Source organism: Salvelinus namaycush, chromosome 4, assembly GCF_016432855.1.
Source record: "Salvelinus namaycush isolate Seneca chromosome 4, SaNama_1.0, whole genome shotgun sequence".
Lineage (NCBI taxonomy): Eukaryota > Metazoa > Chordata > Actinopteri > Salmoniformes > Salmonidae > Salvelinus > Salvelinus namaycush.
In genome coordinates, this window is record NC_052310.1 from 32,993,433 (window position 1) to 33,020,587 (window position 27,155).

The 27,155-nt window shown below is 42.7% G+C and overlaps 1 protein-coding gene across 1 annotated transcript in view; it reads right to left on the bottom strand.

Annotated features, from left to right (window-relative positions):
* Positions 1–24,647, bottom strand: part of LOC120046446 (peroxisome proliferator-activated receptor gamma coactivator-related protein 1-like) — a 38,134-nt gene extending 13,487 nt beyond the window's left edge. The window contains exons 1-12 of the mRNA XM_038991688.1: positions 24,551–24,647; positions 15,744–15,881; positions 15,419–15,571; positions 14,124–14,204; positions 11,756–13,862; positions 11,545–11,598; positions 6,086–6,146; positions 5,735–5,802; positions 4,695–5,412; positions 1,804–1,998; positions 667–745; positions 314–435 (exon numbers count right to left, since the gene is read on the bottom strand). Of these exons, the coding sequence (XP_038847616.1) occupies positions 314–435; positions 667–745; positions 1,804–1,998; positions 4,695–5,412; positions 5,735–5,802; positions 6,086–6,146; positions 11,545–11,598; positions 11,756–13,862; positions 14,124–14,204; positions 15,419–15,571; positions 15,744–15,881; positions 24,551–24,631 (3,857 nt within the window). The 5' untranslated portion in view covers positions 24,632–24,647. The remainder of the gene's footprint in view (positions 1–313; positions 436–666; positions 746–1,803; positions 1,999–4,694; positions 5,413–5,734; positions 5,803–6,085; positions 6,147–11,544; positions 11,599–11,755; positions 13,863–14,123; positions 14,205–15,418; positions 15,572–15,743; positions 15,882–24,550) is intronic.
* Between the last annotated feature and the right edge of the window lie 2,508 nt (positions 24,648–27,155).

A 27,155-nucleotide genomic window follows, 5' to 3' on the forward strand; every position in this document is an offset into this window, starting at 1 on the left:
GAGTACCAGGCCATTAGCGAATTGCCGTTAGCAAGTTTGGTAGGCTACTAATAGACATCAGAGCGCAGTTTTGGAGAATCCTCGTTACCGTGACTCAACGGTCACGTGGAATTTGACTGCAATCATGACTCGTGACTGCCGGTGTGGAGGTAAAATGGTCACCGTAACAGCCCTAGGTAGGATTCAGACCTATTCAATAGAACTAGTTTTTAGTTTCAAAATGTTTTTCATATCGTGCCGACAGAACATGAGCCAGGTTCCAGGCATTACTCGTTATTGAAACAAAACATGACCCGTGTTAAAGAGTACTTACCCATGGCCTCTGAAATGTAAAGTGCACTCCTCAATCTCTCCGTACAGAGAGAAGCGTTCCTTCAGCTCTTTATGAGTCATTGTCTCTCGGATTCGCCCTACGTAAACAACCCGACGCTCCTCCTGAGGGGAGAGAGAACGGCATTAGTCAGCTAACAATTATTTTTCTGCAGCATACACACGGTATCAGACGGGGCCCTTCTCAGACAAATGCCTATGTCTTCAACTGAAAAGAAGACGCTGCTCTGGGGAACTGAACCCAGAAACACAGAACGCGACCTTGACCCAGTGACAGACTGTCCCGTTCCGACTTATCATCACTGGCTAACTTCACTTTAATAGAAATGTACTCACAACGGCTTTATCTTTCAGTCTCTTCCCCACCTCACTGTTTTCTCTAGATTCAGGCCGGTAGCCTGGTCTGAAAGACGGGCTGTGGAAAGAAACGGAATAGGAGACGTGGTCAATGTTATATAACTAAAAATCTGTATCCATGAAGCTAAGTACAGTGCATTCGTAAAGTATTCAGACCCCTTCACTTTTTCCAAATGTTGTTACGTTAGTCTTATTCTAAAATGGATCAAATAAAAATCTACACACAATACCCCATAACAAACCGTTGGCCAGAATGCCAAGCATCAGGTCTGGAGGAAACCAGGCACCACTCATCACCTGGCCAATACCATCCCTAAGGTGAGGTATGGTGGCAGCACCATGCTGTGGGGATGTTTTTCAGTAGCAGGGACTAGTTAGGATCAAGGGAAACATGAACGGAGCAAAGTACAGAGAGATCCTTGATGAAAACATGCTCCAGAGCACTCAGGACTTCAGACTGGGACGAAGGTTCACCTTCCAAAAGGACAATGACCCTAAACACACAGCCAAGACAATGCAGTAGTGGCTTCGGGACAAGTCTCTGAATGTCCCTGAGTGGACCAGCCAGAGTCCGGACTTGAACCCGATCAAACATCTCTGGAGAGACCTGAAAATAGCTGTGCAGCGACGCTCCCCATCCAACCTGACAGACCTTGAGGATCTGCAGAGAAGAATGGGAGAAACTCCCCAAATACAGGTGTGCCAAGCTTGTAACTTCATACCAAAGAAGACTCAAGGCTATAATCGCTGCCAAAGGTGCTTCAACAAAACACTGAGTAAAGGGTCTTAATACTTACGTACATTTTATATTTCATTTTTTATAATTTTGCTAATATTTCTGAAAACTGTTTTTGCTTTGTCATTATGGGGTATGGGGAAAAACAATTTCATGAATTTTAGAATAAGGCTGTAATGTAACAAAATGTGGAAAAAGTCAAGTGTTCTGAATACTTTACGAATGCACTGTAAATTATGTTATCCTATCCCAAGTATTCAGGAAAGCATACACTGATCTGACTGCACTGCATGTATGCATTTTTGGTTAATTTGAACTGACCAATACCATAGGAAGAAAATGTAACTCATGGTTGTTTATGAGGAAAGTGCTTTAATTACCTGCGTTGTCTGCTGCATCTACTCCACGCCCGTCTGTGGGGAGAGCGGGAACGGGACCTACTCCATGATCCTGATCGGGAAGAGGAGTAGGAATATCGCCGCCGCCTTGGAAAGCAGGCCAGGGAACGAGAGGAGGAACGAGAGGAGGAGCAAGATGAGGCACTGAAGCTGCTATCAGAGTGACGAGGCCTGTACCTGGAGGAGAGATGAACGGGAAGGGAATCTGTCAGTAATGTCAGATTAGGATGGACTGGATATCGCCATTAGTCATATTGGTTTAAGCCAATGACATCACCTTTTTGATTGCTACATTGGTAGCAGATGGAGGGGGAGATAGTTTGTTCTATGAAACACATATGGAATTATGTAGTAACCAAAAAAAGTGTTAAACGAATCAAAACAAAGACACGGTGGTTGTAACCAAAAATCTCAAATTTGGACTCAGACCAAAAGGACCGATTTCCACCGGTCTAATGTCCATTGATCGTGTTTCTTGGCCCAAGCAAGTCTCCTCTTCTTATTGGTGTCCTTTAGTAGTAGTTTCTTCACAGCAATTTGACCATGAATGCCTAGCTCACAGTCTCCTCTGTTGATGTTGAGATGTGTCTGTTACTTGAACTCTGTTAAGCATTTATCTGGGCTGCTATTTAAGGCTGGTAACTAATGGACTTGTCCTCTGCAGCAGAGTTAACTTTGGGTCTTCCTTTCCTGTGGCGGTCCTCATGAGAGCCAGTTCCATCATAACGCTTGATGGTTTTTGCGACTGCACTTGAAGAAAATGTAAAAGTTCTTGATATTTCCCGGATTGACTGACCTTCATGTCTTCAAATAATGATGGACTGTCATTTCTCTTTCTTATTTGAGCTGTTCTTGCCATAATATGGACTTGGTCTTTTACCAAATAGGGCTATCTTCTGTATACCATCCCTCCCTTTATACAACACAACCGATTGGCTCAAACGCATTAAGGAGAAAATAAATTCCATAAATTAACTTTTAACAAGGCACACCTGTTAATTGAAATGCATTCCAGGTGACTACCTCATTAAGCTGGTTGAGAGAATGCCAAGAGTGTGCAAAGCTGTCATCAAGGCAAAGGGTGGCTACTTTGAAGAATCTCAAATATATATTTAGATTTTTTAAACACTTTTTTGGTTACTACATGATTCCATATGTGTTATTTCATAGTTTTGATGTCTTCACTATTATTCTACAATGTAGAAAATAGTAAAAATAAAGAAAAATCCTTCTGACTGGTACTGTATTTGTTCAAAACAGATACATCTGTGCTAGAGGTCGACCGATTAGTCGGCATGGCCTATTAATTAGGGCCAATTTAAAGTTTTCATAACAATCGGTAATCGGCCTTTTTGGACACCGATTATGTCCGATTACATTGCAATCCTTGAGGAAACTGCGTGGCAGGCTGACCACCTGTTACGTGAGTGCAGCGTCAAAAGGACCCTGTGGCTGCAATGAGCCATGGTAAGTTGCTAGCTAACATTAAACTTATCTTATAAAAAACATTCAATCTTCACATAATCACTAGTTAACTGCACATGGTTGATGATATTACTAGGTTAACTAGCTTGTCCTGCGTTGCATATAATCAACGCGGTGCCTGTTAATTTATCATCAAATCACAGCCTACTTCAACTTTGCCAAACTGGTGATGATTTAACAGAAGCACATTTGTGAAAAAAGCACGTTCGCTGCACATATGTACCTAACCATAAACATCAATACACAGAAGTAAAAAATGTTTAAACCTGCATATTTAGTTAAGAAAGTCATGTTAGCAGGCAATATTAACTAGGGAAATTATGTAATTTCTCTTGCGTTCAGTGCAAGCAGAGTCAGGGTATATGCAACAGTTTGGGCCGCCTGGCTCATTGCGAACTGTGTTTCTTCCTAACAAAGACCATATTAATTTGCCAGAATTTTACATAACATTGAAGGTTGTGCAATGTAACAGCAATATTTAGACTTAGGGTTGCCACCCGTTCGGCAAAATACGGAACGGTTCCGTATTTCACTGAAAGAATAATCATTTTGTTTTCTAAATTATATTTTCCGGATTTGACCATATTAATGACCAAAGGCTCGTATTTCTGTGTGTTTATTATAATTAAGTCTATGATTTGATATTTGATAGAGCAGTCTGACTGAGCGGTGGTAGGCAGCAGTAGGCTCGTAAGCATTCATTAATTCGAGCAGCTCTTAGCAATGCTTGAAGCACAGCGCTGTTTATGACTTCAAGCCTATCAACTCCCGAGATTTGGCTGGCAATACTAAAGTGCCTATAAGAACATCCAATAGTCAAAGGTATATAAAATACAAATGGTATAGAGAGAAATCGTCTACGCGTCATAATTCCTATAATAACTACACCAAAAACTTCTTAACTGGGAATATTGAACCACGAGCTTTCATATGTTCTCATGTTCTGAGCAAGGAACTTAAACGTTAGCTTTTTTTACATGGCACATATTGCACTTTCTTCTCCAACACGTTCTTTTTGCATTATTTAAACCAAATTGAACATGTTTCCTTATTTATTTGAGACTAAACAGATTTTATTTATGTATTATATTAAGTTAAAATAAAGGGTTCATTCAGTATTGTTGTAATTGTCATTAATACAAATATATATATATATAAAAAATTGCCCGATTAAAATCGGTATCGGCGTTGAAAATTCATGATCAGTCGACCTCTAATCTGTGCCCATGAACCAGCTTTTTTCCTCACTGAATAGAGATGACTGGGATGAATATGGACATTCTCTTTTCCCCTGACAGATATAAGACTCCGTGCCATTGGAGGACACCGCCTTGCCAGGGAACAAATAGTTATAAAGACAGAAATAAAAGAGGAGATGAGCATCTCACCTCTTCCTGGGTAGAGAGCGAGATCTAGACTGAGAAGAGGAGTCCGACTCCGAGTCAGTAAAGTCAGGGCTGGAGGAACGGTGGATACTCCTTTTCCTCTTCCTTCCTCGCTTTCCTTCCCTGGGGCTTGGGCTAGGCCTGTGGGAGAAGGTATTATTGTAACTTCGGTAAGACCTCCCTTTCTTGGGACTCCTCTCCAGGGGACCAGCCTGGTCCATCAGCCTGGTGGGAGAGGCATCAGGGGTCTCCAGCACAGAGCTAGTCCTGTCAGTCTTTACATCCAGGGGCTGGGGAACTAGGGGGGCCTGATGGTTCTTCGTACCCAGGGCAGTTGTGAGGGTTTGGAGGGAGGGGGCAGGGATCCTCTGGGGTACCCAGGTAGTGTTGCTGCCAAGTGGCTCGATGGTGATGGCTGCTTGCTGTTTGACATTCCAGCGCTTGCCTGGCTCTCTTGCAATAGCCATGGGTTCCTTCTGAAGGAGGGAGTAGTCGTGGTCTGAAAAGGCCAGGGTGAGAGACACTGGATTGGGGGTGGGAGTTATAGGGGGGCTGGAGGGCTTGCTCCGAAGCTTGTTGGAGGGCAGGGGCTGCGTGTCGATCTGGATGGCCTTGGAGGGTGATGGTTTGGGGGCCTCAGTGGCTTGGCTCTTACCAAGGAGGGCAATTGGGACCAGGGGCTTCCACATCTGGTGAGGAGGGGTAGCTGGAGGAGTCAGATCTGGAAAGAGATGGGAACAGAGTAGTCAGCTACTGTTCCAAATGAAGCAGAATACCTCTGGCAGCCATTTGAAGGTAGATTTTGAAAGACATTAATGGCTATCAAGCATTTTACCAAGAGAAACAGGTAACTTTTCATTACTCCATTGAGTGACAGTGCGATTTAGGTTAGTGGTGTAAACTTCTTCCTTGTTTTTAGTATGTTAGCAGTGTATTATTAGCATTAGCAATGTACAGGGTGATTGGTGTGTGATTAGCATTTGCACTATAAAATTACCATTAGCAGCTAACAGGGTGAACAGTGTGTGTACAGTAGTTCGTACCTGCAGTGCTGGTCAGGTCATGCGCTTGGACTCTCTCCACAGGGGTCCTATCACATGGCTGCGCCACACTACGATAGAAACAAACCTTCAACACACTGCTTTATTGAACATGTACACTTCTAAGAGGAGCCTATGGCTTGGTCCAGAAACCACACAGACGAAGACAGTAGAACATTTTCGAACTGCTGAACAGAAACAAATAGAAAATGGTTGAGCGCTTGGCCCATTGTGGGGTCAGAAGTCAAGGACTTCGGTTTGCGGTAGGTCTTGGCGAAGGCTCTCCATACACACATGCACGTACACATACATACACACCGACCCAGAGCAGCATGGGGCTGTAGGGTAACTCACCTAGAGTTTCCTACAGCTGCTGCTCTACCAGAGACCTCCGGAACACACTGCTCCTCTTTAGCTGGAGAGAGAGGCGGAAGAGAAAGCATGAGTAAAAGCAAGGGCTGGAGGAAGGGGGTAGGGTAGCACAGTTACCATTCTCCACCAACAAAACATCATAAGGACTTGTTTCCATGATATAATTTAGATTTTGGGACATCTACATGGAGGTTTCAGCCAGTATGCTAGGCCTGGACTAGTCAAACGTGGTGTCATTACACACACGCCAGTGGAGGGGCCGACAAACACGTCTGGCTCCTTGTTCTAGCTGGGGCCTGTACTTCCAGCCAGAGAAAGGAAGCAGTTGCGAGAGTTAAATGGATTTGTGGACAGGGCAGAATTCCAGCAGCTCAGCTGACATGACCACATAGCTGCTGCCCTGACTAAGCTAGAGGATTGCTTCGCTAGCACAGACTGGAATATGTTCCGGATTCATCCGATGGCATTGAGGTGTTTAGCACATCTGTCACCGGTTTCATTAATAAGTGCGTCGACCCCAGAGTGAACGTACGTACCAGAAGCAATGGAAAACAGGCAACATCCGGACTAAGCTAAAGGCTAGAGCTGCCGCTTTCAAGGAGCAAGACACTAATCAGGAAGCTTATAAGAAACCCCGCCACGACAAGCCATCAAACAGGCAAAGCCTCAATACAGGACAAACATACATGAGAGCACCAGCTGTTCCAGACAACTGTGTGATCACGCTCGCCGTAGCCTATGCGAGTAAGACAAACAGGTTAACATTCACAGGGCCAGATGGATTACCATGACGTGTACTCTGAGCATGTGCTGACCAGTTTGCAATTGTCTTCACTGACATTTTTAAACTCTCCCTGTTCCAAGCAGACCACCGTAGTCCTGATGCTAAAGAACACCAAGGTAACCTGTCTAAATGACTACCTGTAGCCATAAAATGCTGCAAAAGTCTGGTCATGACTCGCATCAACACCATCATCCCAGACACCCTGGACCCACTCCAATTCGTATACTGCCCCAAAAGATCCACAGATGACGCAATCTTTATTGCACTACCACCTGGACAAGAGAAACACCTAAGTGAGAATGCTGTTCATTGACTACAGCTCAGCGTTCAACACCATAGTGTCCTCCAAGCTCATCACTAAGCTAAGAACCCTGGGACACCTCCCCCTGCAACTGGATCCTGGACTTCCTGACGGGCCACCATCAGTTGGTGAGGGTAGGCAACAACAGATCTGCCACGCTGACCCTCAACACAGGGGCCCCTCAGGGGTGCATGCTTAGTCCTCTCCTTTACTTCCAGTTCACCAACGACTGCATGGCAGCGCACGACTAAGTGTGCTGAAGACACGTCGTTGGAAGGCCTGATCACCGACAAGGATGAGACAGCCTATAGAGAGTTGGCCAGAGACCTGGCACTGTGGTGCCAAGACAACAACCTCCCCCTTAACGTAAGAAAGATAAAAGGAGCTGATCGTGGACTACAAGAAATGAGGGGCCGAGCACGCCAACATTCACAGGTCTGTAGTGGAGCAGGTCAAGAGCTTCAAGTTCCTCAGTGTCGACATCACGAAGGATCAATCATGGCAATGACAATGCCTCGTCCCCAATGCCTCGTCCCCAGGCTAAAAAGACTTGGCATGGGCCCTCAGATCCTCAAAATGTCCTACAGCTGCACAATTGAGAGCATCTTGACTGACTGCATCACCACTTGGTATGGCAACTGCTTGGGATCTGATCACAAGGCGCTACAGAGGGTAGTGCGTATTGCCCAGATGATCACTGGGGCTGAGCTCCCTGCCATCCAGGACCTCTACACCAGGCGGTGTCAGAGGAAGGCCCTAAAAATTGTCAAAGACCCCAGCCATAGACTGTTCTCTCTACTACCGCATGGCAAGCGGTACCGGAGTGCCAAGTCTAGGACAAAAAGGCTTCTCAACAGTTTTTACCCCCAAGCCATAAGACTCCTGAACAGGTCATCAAATGGCTTCCCGGACTATTTGCATTGTGTGCACCCCAACCCCTCTTTTTACGCTGCTGCTACTCTCTGTTAAAGTGACTATGCATATATGCATAGTCACTTTAACTATACATTCATGTACATACTACCTCAATTGGGCCGACCAACCAGTGCTCCCGCACATTGGCTAACCGGGCTGTCTGCATTGTGTCCCACCCAACACCCCCTCTTTTACGCTACTGCTACTCTCTGTTCATCATATATGCATAGTCACTTTAACCATATCTAAATGTACATACTACCTCAATCAGCCTGACTAACCGGTGTCTGTATGTAGCCTCGCTACTTTTATAGCCTGTCTTTTTACTGTCATTATATTTCTTTACCTACCTATTGTTCACCTAATACCTTTTTTGCACTATTGGTTAGAGCCTGTAAGTAAGCATTTCACTGTAAGGTCTACAACTGCTGTATTAAGCGCACGTGACAAATAAAATTTGATTTGAAAAATTAATTGAGTGTATGTAAACTTCTGACCCACTGGGAATGTGATGAAAGAAATAAAAGCTGATAAATAATTCTCTACTATTATTCTGACATTCCACATTCTTAAAATAAAGTGGTGATCCTAACTGACCTAAGACAGGGAATTTTTACTAGGATTAAAAGTCAGGAATTGTGAAAAACTGAGTTTAAATGTATTTGGCTAAGGTGTATGTAAACTTCCGACTTTAACTCTTGGAAATAGGGGGCGCTGTTTTCACTTTGGGGAAAAATCGTGCCCAAATTAAACGGCCTCGTACTCTGTTCTAGATCATACGATATGCATATTATTATTACTATTGGATAGAAAACACTGAAGTTTCTAAAACTGTTTGAATTATATCTGTGAGTAAAACATTACTCATTTGGCAGCAAACTTCCAAATAGGAAGTGAAAATTCTGAAAATGGGGCTCTGTGTAAGGCCTTGCCTATTCAATTGCCTTATATTTATGGATCTGTATGCACTTCATATGCCTTCCACCAGATGTCAACAGGCAGTAGAATGTTGAATGGGGTGTCTAGCTTGATGTGAGACCGAATGAGAGCTTTTGGAGTGACAGGTCCGCCCTATTGGCAGTATTCAGCTGCGCACCAGGGAACACGACATTGTCTTCTGAAATGCGTTAGGTATACACGACGAAATGCTCCGTCTTGGACTTTATTGGATACATATGAGAAAGTCATAAAGATGGATTTTCAACCGAGTTTGACCAGTTTATTCGACGTTTATTGTGACTTTTGGAATTTTTCGTTCCATGCGCAAAGAGTTGATGGACATGTGCGCGCCACAATGCTAGCCAAAGTTGCTAATTCGACAGAAGAAATGGACATTCTAAAAACAAAACAACGATTTATTGTGGAACTAGGACTCCTTGCACTACATTCGGATGGAAGATCATCAAAGGTAAGAGAATATTTATGATGTTATTTCGTATTTTTGTGGAATATGTTGGCTCCAACATGGCGGAGAATGGCTGGGCGCTGTCTCAGAATATTGCATGCTGTAATTTGTACTAAAGTTATTATTTTTAAATCTAACACAGCGGTTGCATTAAGAACCAGTGTATATTTCATTTGCCGTACAACATGTATTTTTTAGTAAAGTTTATGATGAGTTTTTTGGTTAGATTACGTGACTGTCCAAAATTTCTCCGGACAATTTGGTGCATTATGGCGCCGTATTCACAATGTAAAACCAGGATTTGTAGCTATAAATATGCACATTTTCGAACAAAACATAAATGTATTGTATAACATGATGTTATAAGACTGTCATCTGATGAAGTTGTTCAAAGGTTAGTGATTAATTTGATCTCTATTTGTGGGTTTTGTGAAAGCTATGTTTGCGGTGAAAACATGGCGTTGTGTGTTTGGCTATTGTGGTGAGCTAACATAAATATATATTGTGTTTTCGCTGTAAAACATTTAAAAAATTGGAAATGATGGCTGGATTCACAAGATGTTTATCTTTCATTTTCTGTATTGGACTTGTGATTTCATGAAATTATATGATATCCCTGTGGCGCTAGGCTAGGCTATGCTAGTCAGCTTTTCTGATGAGAATGATCCCGGATCCGGGATGGGTAGTCCAGAAAGGTTTTAACTGTATCTACCAAAATTACCTTGTAGCCCTGAACATCGACTCGGTACTGGTACACCGTGTATATAGCCAAGTTATTGTTACTCATTGTGTATTTATTATTATTACGCGTTATAACTTTATTATTTCTTTATTTTCATTCTCTGCATTGTTGTGAAGGGCCTGTAAATAAGCATTTCACTGTTAGTCTACACCCTGTTGACGAATACAATTTGATTTCACTCTCACATTAAAGTAGTAATGGAAGAAAATGTTACCCCAATTTTCTCCTTGGGGATAACTACATGGGAACAGGTTACTAAAAAGCATAGAGTGTTCTCAAAATCCATCTCCTGAAACAACTATATCCCATGTTTCCAACTTTCACTTCAATGTTTGGACCTGAAAACCAATGCTTTCTAAAATGCCAGAGTGGGCACATAGCTAGATTAGATAATGTCACCACCATGTTCACGTGCAGAATATACACTCACATAAAACAGTATATGAAGTAACCAACAATGAACTCAATTGCCTTAGTGTGTTGGAATGAAAAACTAGGCTAAAACACAGAAAGGCCTCCAGGAATGACATACTGATAACCTACTGAGAATGCTCCTTACATGTGAACAGTTGATAATTGGATGTTTCTACATGACTAGATTTAACCAGAAATCCTCACTAAACCGAAGGAAAATGTGGTTCTCAAACCCAAAGTATGAAAGCCCCTCTTTAGATAACTCATGAATATAAAAGACAACACGTCCAGCGCTGCTTCGCAAGCTAACCTGCACCAAAACACGTAAGACAATGAGCACGTTCCAGATCGAACTGCAAAGCCAAATGCTTGGGTCAGCCATTGACTTCATAAGGACCTTAAAAGTCTTGGCACTAAATTCCTCCAACCATCTCATCAGTCAATTAAGGCCAGAGGTAGCCCTGCTCTGCAACTCTTCACCCCACCTTTTCATCACACAATCCAGTGAAAGTGATCCTGGGGACAGATTTAGTACAGTACTACTGAACTAGCTGACACACTGAGCTTTTAGCCAATACCAAGTCACACAGATGTTAGCCAACGCTAAGACCATTAAGCCACAAGTATGCCATAGAAGGGTTACATGGATTTTACTTCAGTGGGAAACAGTCAACCATTTGAAGCAGAATTCCTGGCTGTTTTCTAACAGAAATGCTATTTTTCGGTACTTTGTCATATGTGAAATATCGGCAATGCCAAAGAAACTTGGAAATGTGAAAGAAATGGGAACTACTTAAGAAATTTGGCAGTCATTTTTTAAAAACTGTCCCCTACAGCCAGAGAGAACTCGTGTCAATACCTCAGAGTCCATATCACTCACCTTGTGTCTCTTCAAACTGCTCCAGCAGGCTGGTGAGGTCTGCAGCTTCAATACCTGTGAGAGAGAACAACCACTCACTACTATACCAATAAACCACAACAACTAAAGCCAGGAGAAAACACTTTACATGTTTGTAATTGCTCTACGGAAGTGGCAAATCTAACATCCAAGCAACCAGAGACTCAGTAGTAAGTTCAGTATATCCCCTCACCGATTTCACTGGTGAAGGCCTCCATCAGCTCCTGAGTAGGACTCCTGGCTTTGGGGGCCTCCTGGGCTGGAGAACACCTCACTGGAGGTTTGAAGACTGGAGGTTTGAAGGCCTGGGCGTTGGAGGGCTTGGCTAGGGTAGACACAGGCGTGATGGTAGGTAGCTCAGGCACCCTAGGCTGGGGCATAGCAACTACTCCCTTCTGGAGATTAGTAGACACCTTCAGAGCAGCAGCAGGGGTAGGTTTCTGTACACAAACAGCAGCAGTGTTGGGGTTTAAAGTTCTCTTGGGTACAATAGTAGCGACGGGGGTGGGTTTTTGGGGTATAGGAGCAATTAAGGTGGACCTGTGGGTATCTGTAGTGGTTTTAGAAGAGGCTCCACTGGAGCTCTGAGATTTGATAAGGGCCACAGGCTTCAAGGAGGGTAGCTGAGACTGGAGCAGGGGGTTTGAGAGTGCAGGCTGGGGGGCCCGGGGTATACAACACTTCACAGAAAGGGTCTGGGCCTTGGTAGAGGGGGTTTGGGATGGTATCACCTTCACAGTACTGGATGCAGGCATAGCGGAGATTAGGGGCTGGAGTTGGCTAGCTTTAGATGACTGTGGAGTAGGAATAGCCGCTTGCTGGGGAGGGGTGGTAAGGGCCGCATTTTCAATAGCAACTTTGCTAGAGGAATATGACTTGGAGGCCTGCATGTAAGCAGGAGGCACCAGCAGGGCTTCAGGTGTAGGAGGTGCTCCTGGTCCCATGGGCTGCCAGGCTGCTTTCACTTCCTCCACCTCATTTTTCCCCGGGGAGGGGTGGGGGCCTCTGGAGGAGGGGGTGGGGAGGCAGGGGATGGGGGGCAGCTCTGTAGGGGCCTCAAGGAGGATGGGCCACTTGACGCTCTGGTCCTCCAGTCTCTCTAGGGGGGCAAGTTTCTTCTGCTGGCGCAGCAACCGGTACTGCTGGAGGGACAGGGGCTTGGGTTTGGGTTCAATAGCCTGAGGGGGGATCGCCTGGTGGGCCACTAGAGGGGCAATGTTGGGCTGCATCGTTGGCTGAGGGGCCACTGATACAGGGTTGGCACTGGGAAGGTTGATTGTCATTGCCTGGGGGGCTTCCATCAACTGGTGGGCAGTTGGGTTAGCTATAGAAGCTGTGGGGCCTTGAGACTTCCCGCAGGCTGTGGTTGGTTGGGAGACCTTCTCGGGGGTCATAGTCATTGGCAACAGGTCAGAGGCGGGCATGACCTTAATGCTGGGTTGTTTGGGAAGTACTAGGGTGGTGACTTCCACATGTTTTTCGGCGGTATGTGTCGCTCTCGTCTTGTGTTTTGGCGCCTCGGGGGCGGCCCTAGAAATGGCGGAAGTTAACGACTTGTTCTTGTCCTTTTTCTTCGGTTTGGCTATCTCCTTGACAGGCTCGCAGGGCGAGGATTCCTGGGCTGCTCTCCTCAGGACCCTCCTCTCTGCCTGGTCAGGTTCAGGTGTGACTTCGGGAGGTGAATTCTCCATTTTGTTTTTCCGTTTCCTTTTCCTTCGAGACGGACATCTCTCTGCAGTCTCCTCCTTTGGTCTCCTGTTGATGACCTTCTCACCCCTTGCCTCTGACCTCAGGGTCACCGCGGGGTCAGAAGGGCCAGCCACCTCTGCTGGGTCATCCCCAATTACGACATCATCATTCGCAGACTCTTGTGTCTCCAAAATGGCGGCCTCCAAAACTTCATCTGGAACCCTCTGCTCCGCTTCGGATGAGTCTTCTACTCCAGGCAAGGAGAAAGAGGGATGACAGAGGGAGAGGCCCATATCTGGGAGGGCAAATATAGATTCTCGATGCACTCCCTGGTCCACCACCTCCAGCAGTATCCTTTTCTCTGCCAGCATCTGTTCTTCCCCTTCCCCATTCTCCATGCACACGGCCATGCAGTAGGGGTGCATGTGTCTGACCAGCTCTCCTAGACTCACTGACATGCTCTCTCCATCCTCGCCCTCTTCCCCCATGTGCTGCTCCAGAGCCAGCGGGAGAGGCAGATTCAGGCCATCCCAGTTCAGGAGCTCTTGCTCTCCATCCTCTTCCTCCTCTCCGTCACTCCTCTGGACAGACTTCTGTGTCCTGGGGAGACTCTAGATAGAGAGGGGAAACATCTGGTCAACGTCTGGGGCTTTCTCCATTCAGCTTGGAGGTTTAAACTGTCTGGACCACCTGTATATGCAGACTTTCTCACCGGCTACACTATTTGTTGTGTCTGCACTTTAAAGCAATAATTATTTGAATGAAGACTTGAAGATTTCATATGTACGTGTCAATATGAAAATACCAAAATAACTAAAGTGATACAGTCTAATGCATTTACAACTGGGATGTAATGAAAGCAGATGAACTACCTTTCCTGTGGAGAACTGTCGTGTGTTGCAGAGTGTCTCTCTCTCTGGAGGCGAGCGGGACAAGCACAGCAGTCTCCTCAGCTACGATATGAGAAGAAACAAACAATACAATCACACATAGGACAAACTCAACATCAACAGTGAATCAACAACACAGTTTAAGCACAAAAAGTTGTCATTAATTCCAGTTGCCTATTCGGTTAGACAGCCTTGCTTCTTAAAGATGGGTCTATCTTAGCCTCCACTAGATTATACTTAGTGTCCATTCAACCAAGTGACTAAGACATATGCACTACTACATGGCATATCCAAATTATAAAGCCTAAAGAAATGCTAGTCCTCAGTGAGCTAATTATGTTGTTTTGAAAACGAGATCTGCAACAAAGATGCCAGGAGGGAAAAAAAACAAAGAAATCAAAAAGACAGCAGTGGCAGCTGTACAGATAAAGCCCATTGGATTTGTTAACTTCTCAAACATGGCAGAAAGCCAACACAATATGATGCTCAGTCACCTTATTAATTCAGCCACTTACTTAGATAACTAGCAAGTTAAACTTATTTTTCCACGCAGGAAAATAAGATAAAAGCATAAGAAATACACTACATATGCACAAAACTATGTGGACACCCCTTCAAATTAGTGGATTCGCCTATTTCAGCCACACCCGTTGCCAACAGGTGCACACAGCCATGCAATCTCCATAGACAAACATTGGCAGTAGAATGGCCGTACTGTAGAGCTTAGTGACTTTGAACACCGTACCATCATAGGATGCCACCTTTCCAACAACTAATTTTGTCAAATTTCTGCCCTGGTCAAATGTAAATGTTATTGTGACGTGGAAACAACTAAGAGCAACAATGGTTCAGCAGCGAAGTGGTAGGCCACACAAGCTCACAGAACGGGACCGCCTTGTGCTGAAGCGTGTAAAACACGTGTAGTATCTCAGCTGTTACAGGGAACGATGGTAAGCTTCATTATGTGACAGGTGAAATGAAGATCGGAGTCTGCTTTATCTTCTAACATATTGCACAAGTTGACTGCTGGAATTTACTTAAGTAGCTACAATTATTACAATGTATAGAAACAGTATTGAAAAACCACCCTGGGGCTAGTTCCATATACCCCAGTATACTCCCCAAGCCGTGTGCAAGATGTGCTTGCACGTTGGCCAGGACCAGCTGGGAACTCACAGGGGTGTGTTCCCTGACCTGATAATAGTTCAGAGTCGGGCAATATGTCAAACAGGGATAAGGTCACAGTTCGTATGTGTATGGTGTCTATTAGGACTCACCGGAGAGTGTTCCCGATATTTCTGGCCAGACAGTAGGTCCGAGTCTGGCAGTGTGTCAAAGTGGGAAAGGTTCTCATTGTCCACGTTATCCAGGATCTCCGTCAAAGCTGTGAGCAGCGTAGCCTGGTTCACCTCATCAAGTCCAAATTTATTCTGAGAAAAATAATGTTTTTTGGGGGGTGTTACATTTCACACAATTCCGCAAAGTAACTTTTGTAGTTACCAAAAAGTAAAATTACTACCTAAATGTGTCTCTGGTCTGAAGTAAAGAACTGTACTATATAGGAAACAGGGTATGGTTTGACCTTTGTCCTTGGGGCCTTACCTCTCCTGAGGGTGTGTCCTCAAAGATGGACAGTATGGAGGGGTCCAGACAGCAGTGGAGGGCCTCCAGAGCCTCTCCTGTATCCAGCTCCAGTCTGGCCACGCTTTCACTGGACAGGCCCCCATGGAGATTCACCACCTGATGGGGAGGGGGGGGATTGGGTCAGTAAGCCCGGAGACAGTCGAATGATCAAAAAATCCCCAAGCACCTAGGCAAGTCGTGTCTAAGTCATATTTGAAGTACTGTTTAATAAATATATCCAGTAGTTATTTATAGCTTCATCTTGCTATTTGATAGGCTGGGTGGTATTTATTTTGCGCTGTATTACTTTAACCTTTTCTCAATAGGGGGTGCTGTTTGCACTTTGTAATAATTTCGTTCCCAAATTAAACGGCCTCGTACTCAATTCTTGCTCGTACAATATGCATATTATTATTACTATTGGATAGAAAACACTCTAGTTTCTAAAACCGTTTGAATTATATCTGTGAGTAAAACAGAACTCATTTTGCAGCAAACTTCCTGACAGGAAGTGGAAAATCTGAAATCGATGCTCTGTTCTACGGCCTGCCTATTAATGTCCTTGATATTTATTAGAATACATGCACTTCATACGTCTTCCACTAGATGTCGACAGGCAGTGAGAGAAGAAATGGAGTGTGTAACTTGAACTGGGGTCGAATAATAGCTCTCGGCATGACGTGTCACCAGTTTCCTGTTTTCTGGAGAGCGCGTGAAGGGACCCGGATTTGCCTTCTGATAAGCTGTCGTTATGGGCGACTAATATCTCCGGCTTTGACCTGTGCTGTGAAAAATGTCTGTCCTTTTTTGTATTTGGTGGTGAGCTAACATAAATATATGTGGTGTTTTCGCTGTAAAACATTTTAAAAATCGGACATGTTGACTGGATTCACAAGATGTGTACCTTTCATTTGCTGTATTGGACTTGTTAATGTGTGAAAGTTAAATATTTCTCAAAAATATTTTTTGAATTTCGCGCTCTGCCTATTCAGTGGAATGTGGGAAGAGTTCCCCGGTGCCAGACAGGTTAATGTTTCATCAAATAATTATTTTATCATTACACTCCAGTACTAGCTTTTTGAGGAGCTGCTCTCACGCTGTCTGACAGGTGATGGGCCATTTTGTTCCGCAAACTATGCTCTGTATGCTGTGCGCGTGTGATAAATAAGATGCGTGACAACCAACAAAAATGCATGCGTCAATTTCAATTCCACAAAATTATGCAAATTGACCTATAGACTGATAAGAATGACCGGTAAAATGTATTTTCGGCAGCTAACCAATTTTAAAGGTTAACTTCTCTGCGCTACGGATCCCTTTTACGGGATCATTTTCCTAAACAACCGCTGAATTGCAGGGCGCAAAATATTACAAAAAATATTTATAATCATGCAATCACAAGTGAAATATACCAAAACACAGCTTAGCTTGTTGTTAATCCACCTACCGTGTCAGATTTTGAAAATATGCTTTACAGCGAAAGTAATCCAAGCTTTTGTGAGTGTATCAATCAATGCTAGAACAGCTAGCCCCAAATTAGCATGGTCACGAAAGTCAGAAAAGCAATCAATTTAATCGCTTAGCTTTGATAATCTTCGGATGTTTGCACTCACGAGACTCCCAGTTACACAAATGTTCTTTTTGTTCAATAAATATTACTTTCATAACAAAAAAACTCTATTTGGGTTGCGCGTTATGTTCAGAAAACCAAAGCCTCGTTCCGTTTGACGAAAATTCCAAAAAGTATCCGTAATGGTCGTAGAAACATGTCAATTTTTTTTTATAATCAATCCTCAGGTTGTTTTTAACTTCTTCTGGCTGCAAGCCCGAAGCCGGGCACAATATGACAACAGCCACTTCAAGCGCAGGGCGCGAAATTGAAAATATATTTTTTTGAAATATTTAACTTTCACACATTAACAAGTCCAATACAGCATATGAAAGATAAACATCTTGTGAATCCAGCCAACATGTCCGATTTTTAAAATGTTTTACAGCGAAAACACCACATATATTTATGTTAGCTCACCACCAAATACAAAAAAGGACAGACATTTTTCACAGCACAGGTAGCATGCACAAAGCCAACCTAACTAACCAAGAACCAACCAAACCAACCAAGAAACAACTTCATCAGATGACAGTCTTATAACATGTTATTCAATAAATCTATGTTTTGTTCGAAAAATGTGCATATTTCAGGTATAAATCAGTTTTACATTGCAGCTACCATCACAGCTACCGTCACAAATAGGACCGAAGCAGCCAGAGTAATTACAGACACCAACGTCAAATACCTAAATACTCATCATAAAACATTTCTGAAAAATCGATGGTGTATAGCAAATTAAAGACAAACATCTTGTGAATCCAGCCAATATTTCCGTTTTTTTAAGTGTTTTACAGCGAAAACACAATATAGCATTATATTAGCTTACTACAATAGCCTACCACACTACCGCATTCATTCATCAAGGCACGTTAGCGATAGCAATAGGCACGTTAGCGATAGCGAATAAACCAGCAAAAGATATAATTTTTTGACTAACCTTGATAAGCTTCATCAGATGACAGTCCTATAACATCAGGTTATACATACACTTATGTTTTGTTCGAAAATGTGCATATTTAGAGCTGAAATCAGTGGTTATACATTGTGCTAACGTAGCATCTTTTTCCCAGAATGTGCGGATATTTTTATGGCACTCAACTATTCTGACCAAATAACTATTCATAAACGTCACTAAAAAATACATGTTGTATAGGAAATGATAGATACACTAGTTCTTAACCTGTTTGGGCTGCAGCCCGACACCGGTACACTTATGACAACATCCAGCTCAAGTGCAGGGCGCGAAATTCAAAAGATATATTTTTTTTAATATTTAACTTTCATACATTAACAAGTCCAATACAGCATATGAAAGGTACACATCTTGTGAATCAAGCCAACATGTCCGATTTTTAAAATGTTTTACAGGGAAGACACAATATGTAAATCTATTAGCTAACCACGTTAGCAAAAGACACCACTTTTCTTACTCCATCAGTTTTTTACTCCATCAGTAGCTATCACAAATTCGACCAAATAAAGATATAAATAGCCACTAACCAAGAAACAACTTCATCAGATGACAGTCTGATAACATATTTATTGTATAGCATATGTTTTGTTCGAAAAATTTGCATATTTCAGGTATAAATCAGTTTACATTTCAGCTACAATCAGAAATTGCACCGAAAGCAGCCATAATATTTACAGACACCAACGTCAAATACCTAATTACTCATCATAAAACATTTCTGAAAAATACATAGTGTACAGCAATTGAAAGACAGGCATCTTGTGATTCCAGACAATATTTCCGATTTATTAAATGTTTTACAGCGAAAACAAAATGTAGCGTTATATTAGCGTAGCCACAATAACCAGAAACACTTGGGCGCCTACGACCAGTTCACATGCACGACAGATATTAGAAATAGCATCATAAAATGTTTCTTACTTTTGGTGATCTTCCGTCAGAATGTTGGACAAGGTGTCCTTTGTCCAGAACAGTCGTTGTTTGGATCTGGAACGGCAAATTTCCCTCATCATTTAGCATGGGCACTTGGCAAGTGGCACGGTTCTCTCCAACGTCAACAAAGTCAGAGAACGGAACACGGCAAAACTCCCGAAAAAATTTCAATAATCTGATTAAACTATATTGAAAAAACATACTTTACGATGATATGGTCACATGTATCAAATAAAATCTAAACCGGAGATGTTAGTCGTCCATAACGACAGCTAAACAGAAGGCAAATCCATGTCCCCTTTCGCGCGCTCCAGAAACAGGAAATGGACGGTCACTTCATACAAAGAGCTTTAATTCCACCTCAGACCAAGATAAACACTAAATTTCTTCTCTCACCGCCTCTTGACAACCAGGGGAAGGTGTATGAAGTGTACGTAGACTCTTACGTATCATGCCCATGTATAGGCAGGAAGTTGAACAGAGCATCGATTTCTGACATTCCACTTCCTGTCAGGAAATGTGCTGCAGAATGAGTTCTGTTTCACTCAGAGAAATAATTCAAACGGTTTTAGAAACTAGAGTGTTTTCTATCCAATAGTAATAATAATATGCATATTGTACGAGCAAGAATTGAGTACGAGGCCGTTTGAAATGGGCACCATTTAACTGGCTACTCAATACTGCCCCTTGCAGCCATAAGAAGTTATTGCAATCGCCGTGTTAGAATTCTAAAAATAACTTCATTACGACATCCAGTTTAGGTATAGCGAGAGAGTACCCAAAATCTGGGCGCAAACGACTATTTCACATGTTCGACAGATATATGAAATAGCATCATAAAATGGGTCCTACTTTTGATGATCTTTCATCAGAATGTTGTACAAGGGGTCCTTTGTCGGGAACAATCGTTGTTTGGATTTAGAATGTCCTCTTCTCCAGTCAATTAGCACGGAAAGCTAGCAAAGTAGCGCGAAGCTCTCCTTCCTGAACAAAGGCACACAACGCAACACGCCTAACGTCCCGAATAAATTTCAATAATCTAATAAAACTATATTGAAAAAACATACTTTACGATGATATTGTCACGTATCAAATAAAATCAAAGCCGGAGATATTAGTCGTCCATAACGACAGCTTATCAGAAGGCAAATCCAGGTCCCTTCACGCGCTCTCCAGAAAACAGGAAACTGGTGACACGTCATGCCGAGAGCTATTATTCGACCCCAGATCAAGTTACACACTCCATTTCTTCTCTCACTGCCTGTTGACATCTAGTGGAAGACGTATGAAGTGCATGTATTCTAATAAATATCAAGGACATTAATAGGCAGGCCGTAGAACAGAGCATCGATTTCAGATTTTCCACTTCCTGTCAGGAAGTTTGCTGCAAAATGAGTTCTGTTTTACTCACAGATATAATTCAAACGGTTTTAGAAACTAGAGTGTTTTCTATCCAATAGTAATAATAATATGCATATTGTACGAGCAAAAATTGAGTACGAGGCCGTTTAAATTGGGCACGATTTTCCCCCAAAGTGAAAACAGCGCCCTCTGTCCTCAACAGTTTAAAATAGGGGCCTTACTGTTACTGCCATTAGACCATAGAAACGCAGTGAAGGAAAAGCAGCCAACAAGTGCCCAGCATATTTGGGAACTCTTTCAAGACAGTTGGAAAAGCATTCCAGGTGAAGCTGGTTGAGAGAATTAAGAGTGTGCAAAGCTGTCAAGGCAAAGGGTGGCTACTTTGAAGAATCTAAAATATATTGATTTGTTTAACCCTTTTTGGGTTACTACATGATTCCATGTGTTATTTCATAGTGTTGAGGTCTTCACTATTATTCTACAATGTTGAATATAGTAAGAATTGAAATATTAAAAAAACCTGGAATGAGTAAGCGTCCAAACTTTTGACTGTTACTGTACATGTTTGTGAATCTCACCTTCATAATAGTTTGTTGGACAAACAGTTCGGACACTAGATGTTTTATTGAGAAGACCGATTTTCGGGATGTCTCATGGTCTGAAACACCGCTGTTGCTCTCCCACCTTTCACTGCAGATGCAGAAGGCCAATATTGACGGACAGACCCAACCAATGTATAATAAAAAATAAAACGTTTTTTAATGAGGATTTTTTTTATTATAGTAATTAAAATTCTGTGGGGCAGCGGAAATTGACTCGAGGAATAACCAGCATTTCTCTCCTGTTGCATTGGTTTTCATAAACTTTCATTTTCCAGAAGCCCAAAGGCACAATCCTTGTCATATTAGCAACCCATCCTTGTTGTTTCTATCAAGACTCCCCCCTCTAAATTTCTAAAGGAGATCTTCATATCGGTCACATGCATGTACCACTGGCATTTGATGCGTGGTTTAGAAGTGGGTACCTGCTAAAAGCATTTTGGAAAAAGCTGCTTCATTAGAGCAGTTGCATGTTCAATAATAGGCTATAGCCTTTTGACTGTACAACAATATGCAACAATAGCAAGCCTGTTTTCATTAAGCTCTTAATGAAAAAATACTTGCATAGTATTTTCTGTTGGTCACGTTTTTTTTTTTTACCATATGACAAAAATTTGACTGTTTGTCGACCAGTTAGAGGTTCCGCAGTAAAACTGACCAAAATTAAGCTGAATCGGTGGGTGCAGGCCAGGACAAACAAACTCCACCCCTCAACAAATATGAGCCTAAGGGGAGTATTCGGACGCAAATTACCAACTACCCACAGAATGTGAAGTAAAGGTATACAAAATAATGACAGCGAAATCCAGATGGTGTGCGAGGGGGCGGCTATAAAACCTGTGATGCGGAGAACATGGACGTTAACACGGAATCCAAACAACCATATGCGAAATTCGTAGGGAATCAACTTAATGTATTGACAATTAATTAGCCCAAGTTTATCATAAGACATGAACAGAATGCATCAGTGTTTCGTATTTCCTGCAACCTTCTGAAGAGGCAAGGTGAATTCCACATCGGTGTGCGCGCGCCGAGTTGTCGGACAACACGAGTTTCGTAACCGGTATGGCCAATATTCCTGATACAGAAAGTACGTTGACGTTAAATCGTAATTATCCTTGATCCGGGGGGGAAAAAATTATCAGGTGTCCGCACACATCTTTCAATCAAGCGCGAGGTGCCACGTGATCTAAATAAATTAAATGGATAGCTTGCCTGTCTGTAAAGATAAGTGCGCTCGCTCTACGTTGATCCTGCTGCTCTGATTTGGATGGAGCAAAGCTGTATTACTCCATCCACCCGTCTCTTCATAATTCCACCCGATCACTTTTCCTCTCATGTTCCAGTCTGATCAGTTAGATTGCTGTTGCCTCCTGTTAGTCTGCTACTGCGATAAATCAAATGGCAAGGACGTTTGATAGCCTAGCAAGCTATCCAAGTGCTTAATATCTAACAAGCGGGGTGAGATGACCAGCCGATGCGCATTCTGACTAGTGACAACAAACTTGTTGAAATGACATATAAGCAAGCCAACAACAATCAACTTTTCTAAATACATAGATCGTTCAAGGATAAGCAAAGGCTGGAAGTAGTTACGCGACATTTCTAAGACAATCGAATTAGATCAATATTAATGTATCTTACTAGCCTGCCATCTAACCAGCAAAAATGCTAGGGGAAACATAGTGACAAATATAATGCGACAGCTTTACGGTCAGTGTTAGCAGGTCGGATAACAAATTACAGTGGCAGAATAAGTATCATTAATTAACAGTAGGCTTAGTATAGCCCTTTGGACACCAAGGAACTTGCAACTCTCGACCCGCTCCACTTCAGTCCCGTCAATGTTAGTGTCCACATCACCAACAAACTCATGGTCCAAACACAGTATCAAGCATCGATCATCTATGTAACCCACATCTCATTATGTGCACCATTGAACTGGACCCTGCCCAGAAGGACATATTGCTACCACGCACGTTGCCCCAAGAGATCTCCTTCCTAATTATCACGTTTTGCACTGCAACAAACCGGGCTCCGCTATCGCAAGGTACCTCGTGGAATCTAGACAGGCAGTATTGTAAACACACGTGTGCTAATAATACCGCAAATATATTTTTGTAGTCTGAAATGTACACAATGACTGGTATGCTGGTTTCTGAGTTGAATGAGTAAATGTATAGCTGTTTGAATCCGTCAACATGTGACGCATTCCCCACCACGTGTTTCTCATAAATAAGCATGGCAGAGGAATTTTTTATTTAAAACTATTATAATCATATACAACTTCAGGTAATTAGAAATGTGTTGCCAATCACTCAAGGTGGTGCCAACATATGTATTTATAAAAAAAAAAAAAAAAAAAAATCCTGCATGTTTTCAACTCAGCCAGGGATTTCACTAATTTTAACACATCAAGCTCGAGTTACCTGCAGCCAACTGTAAAATAACGTAACCGGTATTGGCATTGTTGTACATTACATATTGTTATTAGTTATTAACAATACTTCTAATAACGAGAACGCAGTCTAATTTAGCGTTTTACGACGGCATGCATTTAGAACCACGTGTAAATGACTCCGACTCGAGACTGAATTTGAAGAGGCACAGGCTAAAGAAACATCTATCAACATGACGCATATAGATAGATATTAGAGGTTCATTAAAATCAGCACATTTGGTTAAATTATGTCATTGCCAGACATTGACTTTCACGATGTTTTACAGACTTTCAACTAGCTGTCAATGGCCTCATCTCGGACGAACAAACTGGACATCTCCCAACTTATAGCTAACGTTACAGTAGCTAGCTAAAACCACTCGTCCAAGTGGTTTTACGTTGGCTATATTTGTACATTAAAGAACGGCCATTGGATAACTAGACTATATAAAATCATCCACTTTAGTTTGACCGAGGCAGTTAGTAAACAATGAAATCCAAAAGACTTGAGTTCAACACATTTAAAGCCAAAAAGCACGTTGTCTATCTAACCGTTAGCTAACTAACGTTACACATCCAGGCTAGCAATAGATTAGTTAGCCAGCAGGCAACTTCACATACTGTTTTGGATGCTACCTAGTCACTACAGCAGTAAAAGAAAACACAAATAATCGATCTACTTATCAAGGGATTAGATGTAATCGGTATTCTCCATCCGGCTGCTAATAATCAACCATGCCATGTTTGTTCTGGACAGTGGCTGTATCCACGTGTCACTTTTCCAGCGCATCATTCCCAGCACACGAGACATCCCCATACAGCACAAATACACGCATGATACCAAATATACAACAGTATCACCTTTACCTCGTCTAGAGTATTTGTTGAGAAAAATTCCATGTTGCAGGCAGCTAAAATTTCATCGCCTGCTCCCCACCGCGCCGCCATTTTAGTTACAACACTCTCGCGCTGTGAAAATTCTTCTTCTATGAGGTTTAACGGTGGTTGGCATCCAATTTGTTGCATTACAGCCACCTACTAGACTGGAGTACAACTCCCTTCACACTCTAAATGTGTCGAGTACAACTCCCTTACACTTTGCTTGAAAAATAAAAATGTACTAAATAAATACCCTACCATCTAACACTACACTCACTAATTAAAAAATGTTATAAAATAAAATTAACACCACCCTACTCCACTAATTCAATGTATTTATTCCTACCTCATGACATCAACCTGAAAGGATGGAATATCACCACACACACACCCTGTAACTCTTCTGATGTCAAGTCTCACACACCCAAATACCTCTCTGCACCTGCCACCACAACCTACATTTTCTGCGACTTCCGTTCCATCTCTGCAGTACAGTTGATAACCATTGCTATAAATGCTAAAAATCCAATCTTACTGAAACTTATATCACTTTTTGGCCTATCCCTCTGTACTGGTATATCTCTACTACTCTCACCACTCCTCCCCCTTAACCCATCTTCCTCTACTTTCTTCACTGCCTCAGCATATGACAACTTCTGCACTACTCTAACACTGGAAACCTCAACCTGCCTCTCTCGCACGGGACATGTGTCACGTTCCTAAACTGTTTTTCTTTTTCTTGTATTTATTTAGTTGGTCAGGGTGTGAGTTGGGTGGGTTTGTCTATGTTTGATTTTCTATGTTGGGATGTTTGTGTTCGGCCGGGTATGATTCTCAATCAGAGACAGCTGTCAATCGTTGTCCCTGATTGAGAATCATACTTAGGCAGCCTGGGTTTCACGTGTGTTTTGTGGGTGTTTGTTTCTGTGTCTGTGTTTGTTGCACCACACGGTACTGTATCGGTTTTTGCACTTCGTTTATTTGTTTTGTAATTCAGTATTCAGTTTCGTTTTAATAAATCATTATGAACACTAACCACTCTGCGTATTGGTCCGATCCGTCTCGCCTCTCCTCGTCCGAGGAAGAGTATGACGATAGCCGTAACAACATGTCTGATCCCCAGCTCCATGGGCACTCCTACAATTAACACATTCCACTACTTTCCCCAATACTACACCTTCCTTTGTCTCATGCCCTTCTGCACACTTCTCACACCTTGGACCCTCCCTCCTACACAGTGCTGCCACATGCCCATAAGCTTGACACCTGTAACATCGTAATGTATTCGGCACATACGCTCGTACAGGATAACTTATATATCCTAACTTCACTTTGTCGGGCAAAGATCAACTTCAAAACTCAGAAGAACAGACAATGACTCTTCTGTTTCCCCCCTCTCGCCACCCTGTCTGCGTCACATCAAACGACGAGCATCACATACACCGGGAATCTTTCCCCTCAGTTATCACTCCTTTCATTGGTGCCCTTTTCTTGAGAGCTAAACAATTCCCTTTTCTTGCCCCCATTCGTTTTACTCCGAGCGCATTCTCCCTCTGACCAACAGAAACACAAACAATTATCACTAGACCACTTCTGCTTACCCTCACCAATTCCACATTACCCAACTCTTTTTCACTCACCATGAAACCACAAAATGTTCATTTAATGGATTAGCCAAAAGACAAGAGTCCACTTTTTCCATAAACTTCACTCCTACTGTCACAGACTCATCTTTTTCCTGATCCTCGGTGCATACCTCGGTCTCCGATACCTTCACCACACCTACCACCTCCGATACTTTACCCTCACTCACTTCCATTTCTCCTCCTGTATTTAGCCCCCTCTGCTTACACTTTCTACCATTCTTCTTGAACAAACCATATCCCTTTTTTCCACTATTTTTTATCCGACTCAAGCTCACCCTCTTCTTCCCTCTCTTTCTCTTAGACCTCCTCTCCCTCTCTTTTTCCTATTATTTTTCCTCCGTTTTCCAAGTATATGTCTCCCTATGATAATATTGCACTACTCCTGACAACCATCTTGTTCTTGCTTTCTCTAGGGACTCCATTTCCACTGGGGGGCGCGTTCAGCAGGACGCAACCTTTTACGTCCCGTCCCAGCAACAAACTCCTCTGTGAAAATTAATCATCCTGATAGACCAAGACCGGCATAGGGACACGTGGTATTTGCATTCTCGGCTAAATTATGTACAGGGTCAGAGTTTAACTCCGCCCCTCAGCTAAATCTGGACAGGGCTTGAGCGGGAGATGGCGGAAGCAGAAGTGTCGTTTGAAGCTGAAAGCACGTCGAGTACAGTTAGCGAGAAAGATGAGTGGACAACAGTGAAGTCCAAGAATAGAACAAAAAGGGCAAGAATTGTTGTGGAAAATGAGTCTGATGAATCGTTGCTTGTTGGAGTACGTTTTTTTGGATAAGGATGTTTATTTGGGAAACTCTTTTGAAGTCACGAGGATGGTGAAGACGGCGTTGGAAAAAGTGGATGCAGTCAAAGTAACCAGGGAATGGTATGGTATTGTTATCTCTGGCATCCCATTGGACATTGATAATCATTATCTTAGGCTAACAATTCCAT